The 19,396-nt window shown below is 39.7% G+C and overlaps 1 protein-coding gene across 1 annotated transcript in view; it reads right to left on the bottom strand.

Moving 5' to 3' along the window:
• The window catches only part of megf6b (multiple EGF-like-domains 6b), a 62,699-nt gene that overhangs the window by 16,962 nt on the left and 26,341 nt on the right, over window positions 1–19,396 (bottom strand). Inside the window, exons 5-12 of the mRNA XM_085457959.1 lie at window positions 15,553–15,675; window positions 8,337–8,459; window positions 5,473–5,598; window positions 4,596–4,718; window positions 4,117–4,239; window positions 3,859–3,996; window positions 2,344–2,466; window positions 2,023–2,145 (exon numbers count right to left, since the gene is read on the bottom strand). Coding sequence (XP_085314085.1) covers window positions 2,023–2,145; window positions 2,344–2,466; window positions 3,859–3,996; window positions 4,117–4,239; window positions 4,596–4,718; window positions 5,473–5,598; window positions 8,337–8,459; window positions 15,553–15,675 — 1,002 coding nt within the window. The remainder of the gene's footprint in view (window positions 1–2,022; window positions 2,146–2,343; window positions 2,467–3,858; window positions 3,997–4,116; window positions 4,240–4,595; window positions 4,719–5,472; window positions 5,599–8,336; window positions 8,460–15,552; window positions 15,676–19,396) is intronic.

Raw genomic sequence — 19,396 nt, 5'->3', positions numbered from 1 at the left:
CATCCATACATACCTTCCCGGTCCCTCAGGTCGGCAGACCAGCTCCTCCTGAGCGTGCCCAGGACTAATCGTAAGCTCAGAGGGGATCGGGCGTTTGCTGTGGCAGCACCAAAATTGTGGAATGAGTTGGCTTTACATGTTAGACAGGCACCTTCCTTATCTGTTTTTAAATCACGTCTTAAAACATATTTATTTACCTTGGCTTTTAGCACAGCAGGACTTGTTGATGTCTCTTAATACATTTCTTATTAATTATATTATTTTTAATTTTAAGATATTTTATATGTAATTTAAACTGTTTCCTCTCTGTTTTATATTTGTAGCACTTTGGTCAACATTGTTGGATGTAAAGTGCGTTATAAATAAAGATGCTATGCTATGCTATGCTATGCTATTATCGAAACAATTATCAGAAGATGATTACACTGTCGTCACAAAGGGATGGACACGGTCAGCAACAATACTCAGGTAGGCTGTGGAATTTAGAAGATGCTCATTTGGTACTGAGGAACCCAAAGTGTGCTTTCATGTTGTTGGACTCTGCCAGCTGAAAGTTGCAGCAGAAATCAAGACTCATCAAACCATGTCAAGTTTATCCAGTCGTCCAAGTGTATTGTGCCTCAGTTTCCTGTTCTTAGCTGACAAGAATGGCAGCCAAGGTGTTCTTCTGATGCTTTAAAGTTCAACGTGTTGTGCATTCACAGATATTCTTCAGTGTACCTTGGTCATATCAAGTGGTTATTTGAGTTACTGTTGCCTTCCCAACAGCTCAAAGCAGTCTGGCCATTCCCCTCTGACCTTTGGCATTCCCTACATCACCATCACAAGAAAGACAGGATATTTTCTCCTGTGTGGGAAAATCTCAGTCTGTGTCACATTCAAAGTCACTTAAATCACCTTTGTTACTCATACTCATTATTTAAACTTCAGAAAATCCTCTAGAACCTGTTCAACAATCACTTTAAAAGGTGTGCCTAACAAAGTGGCCGGTGAGCATATGTTACAGACTATTTGATATTCAACTGACCAGAGGTTAAGGTGTGCAGAATTGCTCGAGAGGAATAAAATCAGCTGCTGGTGAACTTGGACGTACACAATGCAGATGCAAAACTTTGCAAATCTTTTATAACAAAGTAAATGCATTCAGCATGTTTGTCAGGCCACAGGATTACAAAACATAGTCTCTGTTTATAGTTAACTCCACAGGGATCCATTACTGCATATGGAAATAAATCCTTTGACAATTCCAAGTGCGCTTTAGCCAATCTGAGCGTTTACTTGGAGTGAATGTAATGATATGTTAAAAAAAGGAAAGGAAAAGCTGGAACACATGGAAATTGGTTGGTTAGTTTCACTGATGTCAGTATCATGCTATTAGTATAATGTTATTACTTTAAAAGGTGCTACTTATCATTGGTACAGCTACTATACCATGTGTCTGTAAAACACAATGGTGGTTCAAAGGAACGCTGTTATTTCTGTCTCTGTTCACCTCGACACACAAACAGCATGAAAAGGAAGAGCTGGGTTCTTGTAGGTTGGAAAATCACTGGTAGAAGTGCAACACTGCAGTCCATGTGAGATTTGCCAGTTGGATGCATAGAAGGCTATCAGCTGAGCCATCAGCTGATCTGCCAGGATAGCATCTGAGCTTGATTTGCTTGATTTGGTTTTCTCACACTAAACACTAAATAGGACAATGCTACTGCCGCTCTAATTTTCTGGCAATACCAATATCCCACTGATTCTTCCAGTTTTGACATCAAATTTGAAGCTGGCTCATTAATGTTTGTTTAAATACTACACCTATGCCAAATAAAGTTGGATTTCCTTGCATCTCATTGTAGATTACACTAGTCCTAGCCTAGCTTGACATTTCCATTCTTCATATCCTCTTTTTAAACTTTTTGTCTAAATGACTTTACTGCACAACAAGTGTCAGTTTGCCAGGATTTTCCACTGGAATGTTTCTGGTGCGATTCCCGTTCGCCCACGCTCTTACACATGATTGCTGATACTCACGGATGCAAGAATGCCGGTCCTCATCCAAACGGAAACCCCGGCGGCAGTAACACTGGAAGGAACCAGCGCTGTTCTGGCATGTGTGATCGCAACCACCGTTAGCGGCCAGACACTCATCTACATCTAAACAACACAGACGCACCACAGAATCAAATGCGTCAGAAGGAAAAACTTACAGCGGCCACTGTTTTTCCTCACTAAAACAAAGGCAACATTGTGCGTGTCAAACCGAAACTTTCCTTTTGAATTCAGCAGGATTAAACATTGCGTCTCATTTAAATGTAAGTGCCGTCCACGCTTGGACTGAAGGTAAAACATTACCATCGCAGCTACACCCGTCTGAGTTGAGTCTGTATCCTGCAGAGCAGTAGCATTCATAACCCCCGGGGTAGTTGGTGCAATCCTGCTCACAACAGGAGATCTCCTCTCCACACTCGTCAACATCTGCCAAGCACAACAAGCAGCAAGACAAAAATTATGATCCAACTGTAGTGATATGCTTCCCTGCTCCATGAGGGAAAATTTATGAGGTAATTTAATCTGTGTGGGTTTAACAGCCAATTAAGGCTAAAATTACAAGCGAATTTGCTCATTTTCTTTGCAAACTCTGGCTTGTATGAGCAAAGACCTGTTTTCCAAAAATACTCTTCCACCTCCTGACCACAAGGACATTTTTCTTTTATTAGAGGACTAAAAATATATATTTTCGAGTTGTATAAAGTGTCTCGCTTTCTCTTGTTTTCTAGTTTTATTGTATGTGAACTTCTACGCCGACTGCGCCGTCGTCTCCAGTAAATGCAAAAATGACTATTTACGCTTGTCTGCAATTACAGTTATCACACACCTTCTCCACATTTTCTCTGGTGCAGCAAACTGACTGGATTAGTTTTAATTCAGTTTAATTCACAGCATTGCCATAAATCACAAAAAGGCCAATTCACAATGCGGTTATGTTGACTGACGTCATTTAAAAACGTGTCTCCAAAAAAAAAGAAACTAAAGCTAAACAACGACCTTCATGCAGTTTGTATATTTTCTAGGATTACTCCAGTAGACTTAAAGTTTAACATTACTGCTCAAAATACACAGGAAGATGAGTATTTGTTGGTTTAGGTCTCAACAGCTTAATAGATAAATGTTTAATAATAAATTAAATATATAAGTTTAATAAAACTGTTGGAATAACAAATTTAGGCCACCTGTCATTAGAACAAAAAACCCCAAACAAACAAACATTTTAGAAATCTGTCAAAAATCATGTTTAAAATTATAAATTGTATTCTTATTTATTAGAAACATAAAAAAATATTGTTAACTTAAAGAAGGTAACCTACATCGGATAGTTGTCTAATAAATTCATTAGGCATTTTAATAATTAAACTAAAACTAAAGGACTAACAAATGAGTTCAAGGATTGACATTTATGCATGCCCAATAAGTCCACTTTTGAAAGGTGTGGCGTAATTGATATTTGCACTTTAATTTAACAACAACACAAAAAAATGTCTGCCAAAAACAAGAAGGACAGAACCCCTAAAACAGACGGCACAGAGACACAGACACTGAGCGACAAACAAAAACGAGTCACTGTGAAACTGTCAAAATCACCAAAGTGGAACTCCAAAGTTTTGTAGTTTCTTTGCTGCTTTGCAAATTCTGATAAGTTGGTAAAACAGGTGTTTGTTTGTTTTTAAATAAACCAGTTACTAATAAAGGAATAAATTATAACATACACTAATAATTTCATATGCGCTCAATACATTATTGTTTATCTCCCTTAATTTAGTAAACAACTAAGTATTGTTAAGTTTATGTGAGTGCATCACACTCTCTTACCAATGCAGGTTTTAAGGTCTTCATCTAGCGTGTAACCATGGTTACAGGTGCACACAGGTCCGCTGGTTGAATGTTGGCAGTGATGCGAACATCCACCGTTGCTGTTCTCACAGCTGTTCACAATTTCCATCTCAATTCCTTCAGTACACAATAAAATAACCGACGTGTGTTAATAACACGACATGTTTTATAAACAGAAATTAAAGGTGCTGCAATCCACTCGTGTAACTATATGCAGGCATGAGGATTTAAACTGACTGTAACACTGCTTTCCATCAGATCCCAGCTCATAGGCAGCGTTGCAAAGACAGACGTAAGAGCCCAGAGTGTTATGGCAGCCGTGAGCACAGTTGGCCTCTTCTGTCTCACACTCATCAATATCTGGAGGAAAATGCATTGAAAAAAACAGAGTGAATTATTCCATCTCCGTCAGCGCTTAAAGATTATTCCAGTTATTTTTGCACACTTTAAAGTCATTGTTGCCCAACACTGATGGTATCCAAATTCTGCTTCTTCTGCTCCTCATTTATTGGCTGTTGTTCTTTAAAGCTAATTATTTTCTTTTCTTTTAAACTTTTAGAGCTACATGATGTATGATGCTCGACCTTGAAAACGTCAGTTGATGGAGCAATTTTACCATCAGGGAACATTTTCCTTGCGAATGTATGAATATTTGTTAGCAAACTAGTTTCACTTGCCACTCAATTTACTAGTTTACTCACTACTGGTCAGTTTACCTTCACAAGTTTTCCCATCAGCAGCAAGGGTGTAGCCAACTTTACAGTCACAGTGGGCCTTGCCACCATCAGCTCGACACTCGTGCATACAGCCTCCGTTCTGATCGGCGCAGGGATCCTGTACTGTAACACAAAAAAGCTCACGCTCATACACATAAACTCGCACGCTGACAGTAAAGTGAGGAAAGCTTCAAACACAGCAGAGGGGAAAACTGTAAAAACCGAATGTTTTGCATCTTAAAGCAGAGTATAGCAAGTGGAGGGAGGGGGTTTACATCCACCCAGCACCTCCAGCTCTTTGCTCTTCATAGCTGTATGTGTGTGTGTGTGTGTTTAACTTGTGTAAGCCTGTCCAGTTTGGATAAGAACCTTCCTGCAAAAATTAGAGGAAGCTGTTTGCAGCCAACAATTACAAAGTAAAAGCATCTAGAAGACAGCAATTTAAAATACATATATGTATAATTTTCCACCCTCTGAGAAGCATATTTGACTTAACGGCCTCAGAGATCGGAGTGATTAAAACGAGCAAGGCCATCAAAACACAATTTGAGAAACAAAAACAACGAAGACTGCTGTGACTCATTCCAATTAAATATCTTATCCCATGAAAGATAGTTAGTCATATTCCAGCTCAGACATCCTGTAAGATAATTATAATTGGCAGCAGATGCTGAGGCAATGTGTTTTTAATGTTACGATCAAACCTGCAGGATCACACCTTCATAATCATCCAAAGTGCTCAGTTTCATTGGCGTGCTTTTCTACATCATCCATCAAATTATTATTCCTCTAGGGCTTTTCATTTTTTTGCAGTGTGTCATATGAACGTGTGATTTTAGTGCTTCCTACAACAGAGTTCAGAAACATGGGCACTCACATTTACAATGCTTGCCATCCTCCGACAGCGCGTAGTTCAGTTTGCAGCGGCAGCGAAAATGAGCAACAGACTGCTGCACACAGTAGTGCTCGCATCCTCCGTTGCTAACGGCACATGAAAGGACAGCTAAAAAGGCAAGAGAAAGAAAGATGTGATACGATAAAAGGACAACACTGAAAAAAATCCAGCATCTTTCAGAAGCTAATCAATCCACCCTGATTTGTCGTGTTAGTCTTTGTGACTGATGTTTCACACCAACAGAAATCTTAAATTTCTCAGAGCAGTCACACTCCTGACATTCCTACACTCAGAGAACACCTCGGTGAGCCGCTATGCTTTGAGCAATGAGAGATCTATCACAGCAGAAACGCCAAAAAACACAGAGGAACTTGAATGGCAGCGCGCCTGCGGTGGACAGCAAGCATATGGTGAAGAGGCAGAGAGCGGTGTGAGCTCAATGCGCTTCCTTGTCTGAGTCTCCTCTCCCTGTAGCAACAGATCAATCTGGATCTCCTCACAGAAAAAAAGCAAAAAAAAACAGGTTGAAGCCCAAACAGCCCGGTGTTCTCAAAAGGCTGTTTTTCATGCTCACAGACCAGAGTCAAGACCCATCCATCCCAAGCACATGTCAAACCACAGAGTGCTTTCCAGCTCAAATATTATGCAGCTTCACGCTAAGTGTGTGGGATACGTCTAACCTCTGCTGGCTGATCAAGAGCTGGATGAGATGAGCACAGAGAGGGAGACTGACTTGTTGATTGCTATGTGTGGTCCTTTATCCTCCAGTATGTATGTTTTCATGCTGTTTGGCACATAGTTGAAACTGACATAATCGTTTACTCGCTTGTAATGGACAGTGAGATTTCAGCACCAAATGTATTTTTGAACATGGACACAATTCGCAGTTTTAACAGACGGATATGAAGCATCCCAGAAAAGCAGCATTTGCCTGGAGTCAGTCCACTTGTGAACTGTTGGCGTAATCAGTCATTTCTTAATGCAACAGCTGTCACATAAGAGCCTCTCAGGGACAGATGTGCTCTATAAGAAAATTAAATAACTACTTTACGAAGCCAAAAAACACATAATGATTTTTCCTCTGAATGTCATCCAGGACACTCTGTGTGCATTCCTGACGTAGAAGCCAGCGGCACGCTTATATTTTTTTGTCTATTAGATGTTTTTTTCTTCTAAACCACAAATATCTGATATTAGAGGAAAAATGCACAGGTACTGAGTAAACAGTGCACAGGTCATATGACAGTCGCCACACAGGCGGCAGGAATCAAGCTCAGGTGAGCGTTCGGGAAAAAATGACCCATAATAGCATTCTAACTTATTGTAATCCCTGCATCACTCAGTTTTTTTAAGTACTTGAAGAATATATGGATTCAGGTCTTCTTTATTTTCTCTGACTTTGTCACATCTAAATAACTTTATTTCATTTTGCGATGCCACGAACATAAACATGAACTAGCTGCAAAGAGCAAAATGTCCATTTAGAGGACCACTTTGATTTGATTCGTTCCATCACTTCATCCTCAGCAGTCCAAGCTTGCAGGCTTTCATATTCCCTTTTCTTTCTGAGCACTGAGGCTGTGTAACACATATAAAGAAAGGAAGTCACTTTGGTTAACTGCTATTACAGTTTAATGCTAAATACTACTTGATGTCCGGAGGAGCTGAAGTAGATCCATATGGTCAATATTGGCAATGTTGGTTACACAGTAAAATGGTAGGATGCACTTATTAGTGGCCTTAAGCTATTTTATCCAGTCACGCAAAGCAAGAGCAACAAAATCATTAAAAACACTGAACTGATGCAGCAGAGACAGCAGAAGCTCTGCAGGACAAATTCAAACAACTTCTTTAAATAGAGCTCTTGTACACAGAAAAGCAGTGGGATGGAGCTACATCATGATACTCAGTTGTGAGAATCTGCTGCTTTTCTTTGTCCTATGTGATTATAGCCTGAATATCTTTTGAGAAGTAACTAAGAAGTAAACCAGCACATTAGCCCTCTGCATCCCAGAGATACACAGAATTTAACTGTTTGTTGCCGTAGTTTGAGGTTGATGTTGCGTAGTTTGTGTGGTGGACAAACTCATCTCATTTTCAAACCAAAGCATGTAAAGGTTAACCTTACATTTTAATAGTTTTTACTGTACTGTACTTACAATGAAAATTGATTTTAAGTGGACATGAATAAATAAAGGCCCAAGAAGTTAAACAATAATAACAATGGATGCAACCATACTACAAGCTTTCTCCAGGATGGGACGTTGGGTCTGATTCTCTCACAGGAGAGCTTAAAAATGGCTTTTGTACAAGATATCCAGTTAAAGGAAAAACTTCATGAACCGACTAAATCTGGCTTCACCACCAAATGTTATTTGAACCGCACCACAATGGGGCTTTTTGTCAGAACCAAAGGGGTCGTCTGAAACATAACTAATGTGGTTTAGATGATTAAGTACCCATGTCAAAAACCATATGTGGCTAAACTTCAATGAAATAATGACCAAAAGAAAAAAATAACACTCAAAGACTCAAAGAAGCTTCCAGTAGCTCAGTTCCTCCAAACCACTGTCTCATTGTTTGTGTGAGTATTGAACTACATGAGGTTAGATTACAAAGTGCCTTTGGACGTCTTCACATTCTGCCTCTAATGGGATTAAATAAAGACCTTCCCCATCATCATTATCGTCATGTTACTGTGTTTAAACTTTTATAAATGATGTTTTTAGACCTTTTTGCACTTTCATTGACATACATATTATGATTACAGCACATATATGGTGCTGTAACCCTACAATGCTATTTCTGTTATTCATCTGCAGCAAACCAGCAACAAAATCACTCACCGAGGCAGGTGCGGCCATCCACGTGAAGCCGGGAGCCCGGGTGACATTCGCAATAGTAGGAGCCCCTGGTGTTAATGCATCTGTGTTGGCAACCTCCATTGTGGACCTGGCATTCATCAATATCTGCATGGAAGGAGGGATACAAGTGAAATACTGAAGCGGGACAAAAGACAGAAATGAGTGCAATTTAAATAAATCTTCTCATTATGGGAGAAAACGAATGGTTACCAGACTAAAACCAGATGAGATGCCAAGCTGAGAGAGGAAGTTAATACGGGTTTTAGGGTAAAGATGTACCCCAGGAGGCGAGGACGAGGTGATGGATGAGAAGGAAAAGTATTTTACAAGTGTGTTGCAGCTCAAATAAAACAAATCCCACCATGTGGTAACAACTACCGCACATTTAGAACCAAATTGAAATTCCTGCGCTTCTTGTCAAAGCCCCTCAGGTGGAAAAACATATGGAAAGTTAAAGTGGAGGATGCAAAACATACACATTCCTCTCAGCCAAGCATGTGGATGGTAAGCAAACAAAAGAAGGCGGAAGCAGCGGTGAGAGAAACACGATCACTCACAGTGTGACCAGATTTCTAATGAAACAAACCACATTCTTAAACACTTCTTATTTTAGGAGTCACAGGCAAATAAATTGTTTGGTGTGTTTCACAGCAGACCCCCCTGTGAGTCCTGAATTATGAGGTCTGTTTGGGGTTCTGCTGGACGCTAAGTCAACCCCCAGGCTGGTGACAAGTCACCCTTTTGCTTTAATATTACTAGAATCATCACAGTGGAGTTACTGGAAAGGTTGTCGACTGCAACAAGTGATGTGACACATTAAGAAGGTGAGTGTGAATGTTTTTTGGCTGCCGGATGATGCCTGTAAAAACAGCCAACACATCATTAAATACTATTATTCAGCGCCAAGTTAAATGTCTGGTTGAGAAATGCATTGTTCCGAACAGTCCTGGCCTCAGGCGGCCATCCAGCAAGGAACTATTTCAAGAATTCACTGGAATTCCTTTGGAAAGAGTTTTCTGAAAGTTTCCCTAAACTAGCTGATTATTTTAATTTACTCAACGTAAATATTAGTTTAATTTCATTTATTTCACATAACTGACTGCCTCGTTTCACAGACCACACATCTGGTCTTCAAGAGACATTGTAAACAGTTAAATGTAAATAAAATCTAGAAATAACTAATCAACATTCATCATGGTGCAAACTCTCCGTCACATTAAAAATAGACACTTTCATTCTCTAGGTGAAAAGAAAAATGTGGACATTGATGCATAAATGCAAACGCCTCTATATATGGCTTTGCTTTGCATTGACTCCCACAGTTGTTAGATGTGCCAAATAGGGTAATTTGCAAAGTTTAAAATGGCCTTTGATGTCAACATAAGCAGAATATATGCACAAACCCTTTGATGGACTGGGAAGCTGTTTAAGTTGCAACTTCTTTCATGGGAAATGTAAATGGGGCAAGAACTATGCATTGGGTGGATGGAAGAATAAAAATTAGATAATAGACTGAAAACGAGATGATGGATGAGGATTAATTATTCTTCAAGTGCACTTAAACTAAAAGAAGGATCTGAATATAAACTCATGTATACAGTGACACAATTATGGTCCTGCTGCATCATTAATTTTTAAGTTAAAATGCCAGACTTATGTCTGACTGGGATTAGTAGAGGATGGATGAATGGATGGATGAACGGCAGACGGGTGGATAACAAATTTGGCGAGATTTAGGACACAGTAGTACTTGGTTAGAGGAAAAGATGATGGTTTTGGGTTAAACAGACTGTTTATTTTAGCTCATCTGGTGAATTCAAGTTCAAAATTCACTCTGTGTTGTGTTTTGGTTCTCACGTATTCCTAAGGGATATCTGTAAATGCTTAACGCTTCAGTATGTTCCCCATTTACAACTACTGTGGGTTTATCAGAGCTTTTTCTTTCTTTCTTTCTTTCATTTCTTTTTTTTTTTATTTTTTACCAAAAACAGCTGGCTGTTGCGTCTGAAAACGAATAATGCGGGCCAAAAAAACAAAACAGCTGTAGCTAAAAGCTGACAGAACTACAGCTTTTAATAGACCTGAGGGGATGTGCTGAGCTGGGTTATGAATCTCTGAGATTGTGTGAGCCAGTAAACCCTTTCACAATAGACGTGCACAAAGTCTTTTAGTACAATATGTAAAAATATTGATCATGGCAGCTGAGATAGTACATTTTGTGGTCTGTGAAAAGAGTAAGTACGGATATCAATCTCTAAATCAAAATTTGGTCTCCATGTGCTCGTGTCACACTGTGTGGGATACAGGCAGTGTGGCACCCTCACAATCCAAATCTGAGCTTCACGCAAACACTGTATTCAAGTTTCCACAGTATAGACTCGTGACACATAAATCAGAACCCAAAGTCTGTCACCTGACGTTATAGCACACGATGGTGGAAAGCTGTGTTGTAAATTATGAAATCTCAGTGGTTATTATGATAACAAAAAAGGATAATAAAAAGAAGCATATGATTAGAATAAGGACATAAATGAATGATATGAGCATAAAGGGACTAAGATATTCATGCTTAATGGTTCTTATGAAAACCAGCCCAAGAAGCTGAATTATAGCAATATCCTTCAGCTGAACTTATCCACTCTCCATAATATCCCGCAACATCCTCCGTTATAGTGCCCGGAGCTGAAAAATGGTTCTCAAGTTTCGTTTTCTTGCTCTCTGCTGCCCACTTTAGCTTCATTTTACTCAGAAAAGCTGGCAGAGCCCCTACTTTCATTTTTCCGTCCATGCTGCATGTCGTCCTCTGGTTTGGTTTTGCATGAAACGGGACCAACACTGTGGAACTCCTGTTCCTGTGCCGACTGCAGCACACAGGCAGCGGATCAACTCCAGCCTGCTTTCCACATCCAGAACATAATCCTCCTCGATCTCCAGCCAAAGCCTCAACAGCACTTGGCTTTTAAACAGGGTGTATTAATTCTCTGCCTGTAGCTACCTACAGCACGGTGTTGTCTTCAAGGAAAATTACTTAGGATCCATTTAGGATAGATGATTTTTTTTTTTTAATTTGGACATTAGAACAAATATTTTTGAACAGTCTTGACTCACCACCAAGAATTACATAAGGGACCATAGGGATTATCCCTCACCGCAATAGTCAATGAAGCTCATTTTTTCATGTGCTGATAAAAGTGAAGCATTTATCAGAGAGAAAAATTAGCTGAACGCTGCCAGACAGAGCAGACACATTATCAGTCAGATGGATTAACTCCTCCTGCTACTGTAAACTCCCTACATGTCCATTTAGCCCTCTGTAAAAAGAAATGTGCTTAAAGATTTAAAAGAGAAATGCAAATTGTTGAATTTTCTGTAATATGATACAAAACGTTCATATTGTAAAATAACACAAAGGTGTGCAATTTAAATATCGGCGCTGCTAAATAAGTAACCTTCGCATTTCTTTAAAATTTTATTCCAAAATCAGCATTAGAGCTGCTGCCACTGCTTCATTTGTATTTTGGCTCAGAAATGATCACTTACCTGCAGCCAGGTAGCCAAAGTTGTAGCCACGGTATCCATGGTAACAGTGTGGCCTATAGCAAATCCTTCTATAGTGACTGTATGGATAGTTTGCAGCAGAAGTCAAAGACACCACTGCTACAATGACCACCAAAATAAAAATCCAGCTTCCTGGTGACAAAGCCATGGCTTAGGTTTAATAAATCAAAAACTATTTAAAACAAAAGGGGAAAAAAAGATTTTAGAAATGCCCAAAGATCTGTTGCAAAAGATCTACTGTCAACATTTTTGTTAAGGCTAATAAGTTTGTTTGTTGGCTGGCAATGGACGACCATGCTCCAGTAAAGACTGGTCTGAAATAACATGGTAAGTACTTCTTTTTCACTCTGTCTCCTGAATTTTCTTTCCCCCTCCCTCCATCTCCCTCTCTCTACTTCACCCTCCCAAACCTCGATGTCCATCACACCATAGATCCTCCTCTCCCTCCTTTTTCTCTTTCCCACTCTTTCCCACTTGTCCCCACATTTCACTATAAGGAGCACATCCAGTACTACATTAACTACATAGATAGATTTAGAAAAAAAAATCTGTATTTCACAAGCCAGGAGTGATTGATTTCTTTGCCTCATATTGCTCACTCAGCCACTGTGTTTTTACATTTCTTCAAAGAATATTGTGTGTGTAAAAAGGATTTATGAGCGCTCATAAGTCAGGTGTTGGAGAAGGAATGTGAATCGTCTAGAGGATGTGCTGACTAATATATTTTTCTTTTGATACTGACATGTATCAAAAAAGTCTGTCACCAAAGGAACGTCAAATTTGACGAGTGCCAGAAGTCAAATTCGGTATTTTCAATCCAAACATCTGAGAAAGGAATGCATCTCACTGGCTATTCAATAGCAGATCCATTGTGTTCTCTCTCATCTGATGCCAACACATACAAACACCGCAGCACGACCCCAACAGTGCTGTAAAGAAAAAGTGCAAAATCATACTTATGATCAGAATCCCATCACCCATTGGAAGAGAAATGATACGAAGAGGCTTCTTTTATGACTTTTATAACTCCTCTTTTTAATAATTTATCCTTAAAGTCTTTGTGCAAGCATCTAAGAAGTTTGCAACATTGTACATTTATGCTAAACAAATATTAGAATCACTGGGACAATGAAGCCAGCCAGAAAAGAAAATAAGCCTGATTAAGTAAGGAGTATGCATAATAAGCCCAAAGCCTGTGAAAACAACTCGAGAGTAAAAAGGAAATATGGATCGAGTACCAGCAAAGAGAAACTTGGCAACACCAAGGTGTTTTCCTTTAAAAATCATCTTTACAGTAAGCGCTCTGTTCTCTGGGTTAGCGTGGACATCTAGTACCTGCTGATTTTAGTTTGGGATTATTCTGGCGTGTGCTAAGTATTACTCTTCCAGTTTGTAATGGTCCGAGCTAAAAAGTTAATTTGACATGACGGCTAACGTGTTGACACTACGGCTCAAGACTCAACATGACAACTGTTACTGTTGGCTCTCTCAGCACTGTTTGTGTCAGTCCTGCAGAGTCCTAACAAATAAATAAAAAGAAATTTGAGCATTTTGCTAACTGTTTAAAACGAGGTTCCCCAATGCACTAACGGGCTGGTTTACAATCCTACCCAGAGTGATTTATTCTTGAGGGCCACAGACTGTAAATAACAGATGGACATTGATACTCTGATGCCATCCACTGCTTCGAACTTTGCATTTTGGCAGTTACCATCTTCTTCTGTTAAAAAACAGACGTCATGAGTGGGTGTTGGATTTGCTGGAGAAAGAAATAATCCTGCATGTTTATATCTGGGTTATGAATCATACCCTGGTTTATTATCTATTTTTGTCTACTATAATTTATTAAATGATATCCTAGTATATTAAATGAGACTTGTGACTCGCCTCCTTTAGGCCATTAGAAAGAATAGAGCCTTAAGGCAAGTCTGTTCCTACCAACAAGTTATGTCTCTCTTTCATATACAGTGCATGTGAAAAGCTAACTGAATTGATTTGTCTCTCATCTGGACTCCTGCGCCTCTGCAGCCCTCTGAGCTTCGGGCTGTCATCGAAATGAAAAGCAGATCACTTTCCACAGACAGTGCGAGACACACACAACTCTAGCTTCAATATCTAAAGCATCGAACATTGAAAGCTTCTAGCCAGTTTCTTTTACCTCTGTTAATACTCCTGTCAGTTACAGACAATTAGGACATTAATGCTGAGGGTAGCTGTTTTTCTCCAGTACACACCGGTGGCAAAGACAAGCCAGCTGTGACAACGTTCACATCAGCTCTCCTAATAACCGTGACCTGGATCAGATCTCTCTCTGGTTCCTCCTGCAGCCGTAGCACCGAGCACTCCAGCGTCTCTCCTCTGGGCTTGGCTGGTACACACAGGATTCATTATTCTGATTAAAGCCCTTGCAGAGATTTCCTAACCAGAAACATCAAACTATCATGAAGTAAAAACAAATCTCATGGGAAAATATCAGTTTTGATGAAATACAGGGCAGAGATACTGGGCTTCATGATAGATAGCTACAGTTTTCTATTTAACAGACACTGAGTCATGAAGAGCAGATGTCAAGATAATTTTATTATCTATGATGTGCAATGTAAAAATAGCTGGTACTGTGGTTCACTCAAATTGACAGATTGTTTTGGTATGAGGTGACATTTCCAAGTAGTATTAAACTAATAAATGGCAACAAATGTTCCCTTTACAAGGGATCATTTGTAATGTCAGAGTAACTCGTGCTTTTAGGCGTTATCTACACAGAGACAACTACAAGTTAAAAAAGAAAAAAACAGCTTCACAGCTGATTATTTTGAGAATATTTGTATCAGAAAACCAACCATATGACAATCAGAACCTCAATGTTTCCATCATAAATAATCTCATTTTTTATTTTCATATTTTTCATAATGTTTGTTTATGAGATGAAGTGTTACTGAGAGCACAGCTCTTTTCTGAACCCGATTCTTTTAGAAGTTTCCTCCTCCCCATCGTTGCCAACTTCTTGCTAATAGTGCCTTGAGGCAACTGTTGTTGTGATTTGCCGCTATAAAAATAAATAACTTCCAGGGTTAAAAAGCTTGCTCAAGGGCATCCCGTTGGAAGAAGTTCACTACTTCTTCTATCCTCCTGCCTGGAGCTAAAACCACCAACTTTTAGGTCACAAGACCAATTGTAGCCCATACAGACATTAAAGGGAAAGTCTTTGTCACCTACCCCAGGTAACTTTGCAATAGTATCCTTCACTGTCATTTAGTTCAATCAGTTGCCTTGACATTTAACTTCAAACCATTTAACTTGCCCACTTTGGGCCACCAGCAGTCATTTCTCTTGCCTGATGTCCCTGAATGTAACTGACTTCTTGTGGCCTCTGGTCATTCCCTTACTCTCCAGACCCACAGAGGCCATCATATAACTGTTTTAAGAGACTGAATCTGTTAAGGGGCATCCACACATTGTTACATATCACTTTGTTGCTGACACTTGGATACTAGTGTACTTTTCAGGCTACAGTTGCCTAGGTAACCTTCATCATTTCCTGTGTGGATGCCCTGTAATTATGATAATTTATGTGCCATTAATGCACTTAAAATGTGTCAAATTCCCAGAGCGCCATTTTGAAATTAAACACCACACTGACCTTGACATGTTTTTCCATCTTCGTTCAGTTTCTGTCCAGGAGGACACCTGCAGTAGAAACTTCCAATGGTGTTACAGCAGAGAGCTTCACAGCCTCCATTGGTCTCCTCACATTCATTCACATCTGACAGGGGAAAAATACGACAAAGCACTGATGAAATGTTTATTCCTCGCTTTTAATCTCCTTATTATTATTTACATGTGAACTAAAGTGAAACCTCTGAGAAAGAAGAACAAAGGATAGATCATGCTAAATGAAAAGGATGTACTGAAATAGTGTCTAAGATAAAACAGGGTTATGCTTCTTTGAGCATGAGAGACTCTCACTTCCTTTTCATGTTGTTCTATTGTGTTTTAAATGTCGTGCGCGAATAAACTTGGACGTGTCAAAAGTACTGAAGGGCCTGGAACTACAAGAAAATCGCTGTGGTAAACTCGGTGCCCTTTTTCCATCCTTCAGTTTGTTTCTTGGTACCAACTTGAAGGAAAATAGGGAAAAAAAGAAGAAAAAAAGAAAAGAAAAGGTAGAATATATCCAGAAGAGAATCAAACTATAAACAGCGATTAATTAAGCGGAACAAATGGAAATATGAGGCAGTAACATGTTGCCCTCATTCACTCTTATCTGCAAACCTACTTCAACATGAACCAGAGTAAGGATTTGTCCTGTTCATGCAAAACATCCTGAACACTTCCACATAAGCTCACTGCTTTCCATTTCATTCCCAATCGTTAAACGTGCTGCCAAATCTGTCATCAACGACACAAGATAAAATCTTTCCCTGCAGTTCCCAAACTACCCATAATGACCAGGGTCAGATACAGGCGCTGACAGTCCAGCGTATCATAACTGAAGCAGCAGAGATTCCACATAATGAGGAGATGTTAAAATTGAGAATAAACAGATAAATGTGTAACAGATTATTCAGTTTACACCACAGTTTAAGGACACGGATGCGGATTCACTGCATTACTATTAAATTTAGTTCATATGGAACATTGTCAGCAGAGATCATGCTCGGAGCAAAGTTTTATACCTGATGACACTGGGTGTTTTACTTGCCATGCCAGCAGAAGGAATCTTGGACTGAAAACTGAAGACTATGGAAAAAATTAAGGGGGAACATTCACTTGGAAGTTGGCACCTTGTAAACTTTCTCCACGTTCATAAAAAGAGGAGAGTTACTGTACAGACTGACGACTACGAATGCAGAGAAAATTGCTTTATTAGAGCTTTTTTCCCCTTTACTAGCAAATCTTGCTCACGTCGCAGTGCCAGCATCTAACCAGCTAATTATACCATTTCCCTCTCGGTTTACAACATCTGGAAATGTTCGGACTGAAAACAGCGAACTCTCTGTTGGCAGTGAGATGTCACCTTTAACATTAATACAATTTTATTACACAGTGAAACGTAATTTATAATCAGTTTATTACACCGATCCTTCTTTGAAGCAGTACAGCTAGAGACCTAATTTGTGATCCTTACCAATTTTTATATGGGACCTACATCACAAGAGCTTAAATTAATGGGTCTGGGTCCTGGGGTAAGAGAGAGTGCCCACCTTTTGCTACAGTTCATTTAGCCTGTAATATATGGACCGTGGAAAACAGCAGTCTCGATGCAGAAAAACAACCAGGCAACTTGACCTGAAGTCAAGGTCAGAACTGAGCACTGACGACCCCTCTCCATCCCCAGGCCACACACCTGTGGCAGCTTGAGCAGGGGTTTGAGCGGGGTCACTGTCACGCTCATCATTCTCCCTAGTCTTTCTGCCCAATAAGAGAGCAGGAATGTGGAACTTCAATGGGTCAGGAAGAAAATACACAAAGCAGCAGTGGAATACTGAATGTCTCCCCTGGCTCAGTAACATACCACATAGTCCTTATTTCTCCATCAAGATGGCAGTTTTAATGAGCGAGACTTTGGATGGGCTGCACACAGAAATGGAGCTTTAATTACATTTTAGGTATATAAATATTAAACACTGTATATATTTTCCTTTTGCAATGGAGAGTATTTGAAAACACAGTAGATAAAACAAACTCCAAAATCTGTATGATAGCGTTCATACTAAACCAGGGGTCCCCAACCCCAGTCCACGAGGGCCGGTGTCCCTGCAGGTTTTAGATCTCACCCTGGGTCAACACACCTGAATCACATGATTAGTTCATTACCAGGGCTCTGGAGAACTGAAGACATGTTGAGAAGGTAATTTATCCATTTAAATCAGCTGTGATGGATCAAGGACACATCTAAAACCTGCAGGGACACCGGCCCTCGTGGACTGGGATTGGGGACCCCTGTACTAAACTAAACTTAATCCAAAACTGCCACGTAAACCAGCCACAAAAGTTATCTCAGATTTTTAAACCTAATGACTACTGAGCTGAATATGGTGGCTGAAACAGAGGTTACAAACCTACTTTAACCTAGATGGGGGGTTGGTGATATATTTTTCCATTGCACTTTAACCCATCTATCAAACCGTCACCAGACTGAACCTCCAGCAGAGGTACCAGACACTGAAACAAGAGCTTTAAAGTAGGGAAGCGTTTAAAGATCAACGCCATCCCGTGAACATCAGATCACAGAGGTTTCTTCTGCGCCTCTGTGGTGGGGATGAGTGTGTGTGTTTTTTCCAAAATGAGATCAGATGCCTGGAACATAGCGGTGTGTCTGCAGCCCAACTTCTTCCCTCAGTCAAAGGGCAGCGCTCAGGGTTGAACCCATGTGGTCTCTCATGAGACGATTTCACCATATGGTAGATACCTAACTGTGTCAGTTATGCAGCACACACTTCTCTTAGAGATAAACCAATTATACGTCAATTTTAACATCACTGAATTTACACCAGAAATGATATGATAAAATAAAAATCATTGAGTTGATGGTAAAATCTCATCTTTGGATGTATTCAAGGAGTTAGATGAGACAATCACTTAGCTCAGTGTTGCACAACAAAAGATAACAGCAGCGTATGTCAATCATATCTTGTTCTTGGTTTAAAAAATATATGCCTTTAATTATTTTATCCATAAAATGTTAAAAATGCCAATCACAATATGCTAAAGTGATGAGTTGAATATATAAAAAAAGGAAAAGGCACTGAGCTGCACAGACGCATCTAATATGCTTGATTTTTATTTCCTTTTCATCAAATTTGATAGAATTACACTGAGAATTTTTACCACCAAGTTCTCCCCTCTTGCTGGTAGGGCATAGGCAAAGCACCTCATGCCCAAGTCACCCAGAGGACATCCTACTCAGTTGCCTGAGTCACCTAAACTAGATCTTTCAATATGGAGAAGTGACGGCTCTGAGCCCCTCACAAAAGACCAACCTCCTCATCCTGCCTCAAACAGAGAGTCCAGACACATGTCTGCCATTTTGACCAAAGTACAAATACTTGTTTTGCCAGAGGTTTTTCAAATGTCACTCAGTATTTCACCCAATCCTCTTGTCCAAGGCTTTTCTTACAGTTGTGGAGCTGTTACTGAGTAAAATTTGAGATATTCATTGGTGGAAACTGAAACAACGTACATCCTGAAAACAAAATACATCTAATTTACTACGGCTTACTTTCATATTAGCCCGGCAGCAGAGTCACTGTGTTTAGTTTTATTTAGCCCTCTAACAAAGACGTGCTGATCCAACTGCATGCTAATTTTGGGGGCTGTAGTTAGTGGTTCGGTATTTTATTGCAGTGTACTGAGAGCTTCCTGATGTTTATAGAAGAAGTGGGGCCACATTCCCCAAAACCAAGACCATCTCCTCTAACACCATGAAATAAAAAGCTCATAAATTATTACATTACCATTAAGGCGACGAGAGAAGAGACACT

This window comes from Copadichromis virginalis, linkage group LG5 (assembly GCF_057382275.1).
Source record: "Copadichromis virginalis isolate Kocher_CV1m ecotype Utaka linkage group LG5, C_Virginalis_male_GT1.1, whole genome shotgun sequence".
Classification (NCBI taxonomy): Eukaryota; Metazoa; Chordata; class Actinopteri; order Cichliformes; family Cichlidae; genus Copadichromis; species Copadichromis virginalis.
Note: the sequence above shows the minus strand (reverse complement) of the source record. Positions and strands in the feature narration are given on the sequence as shown.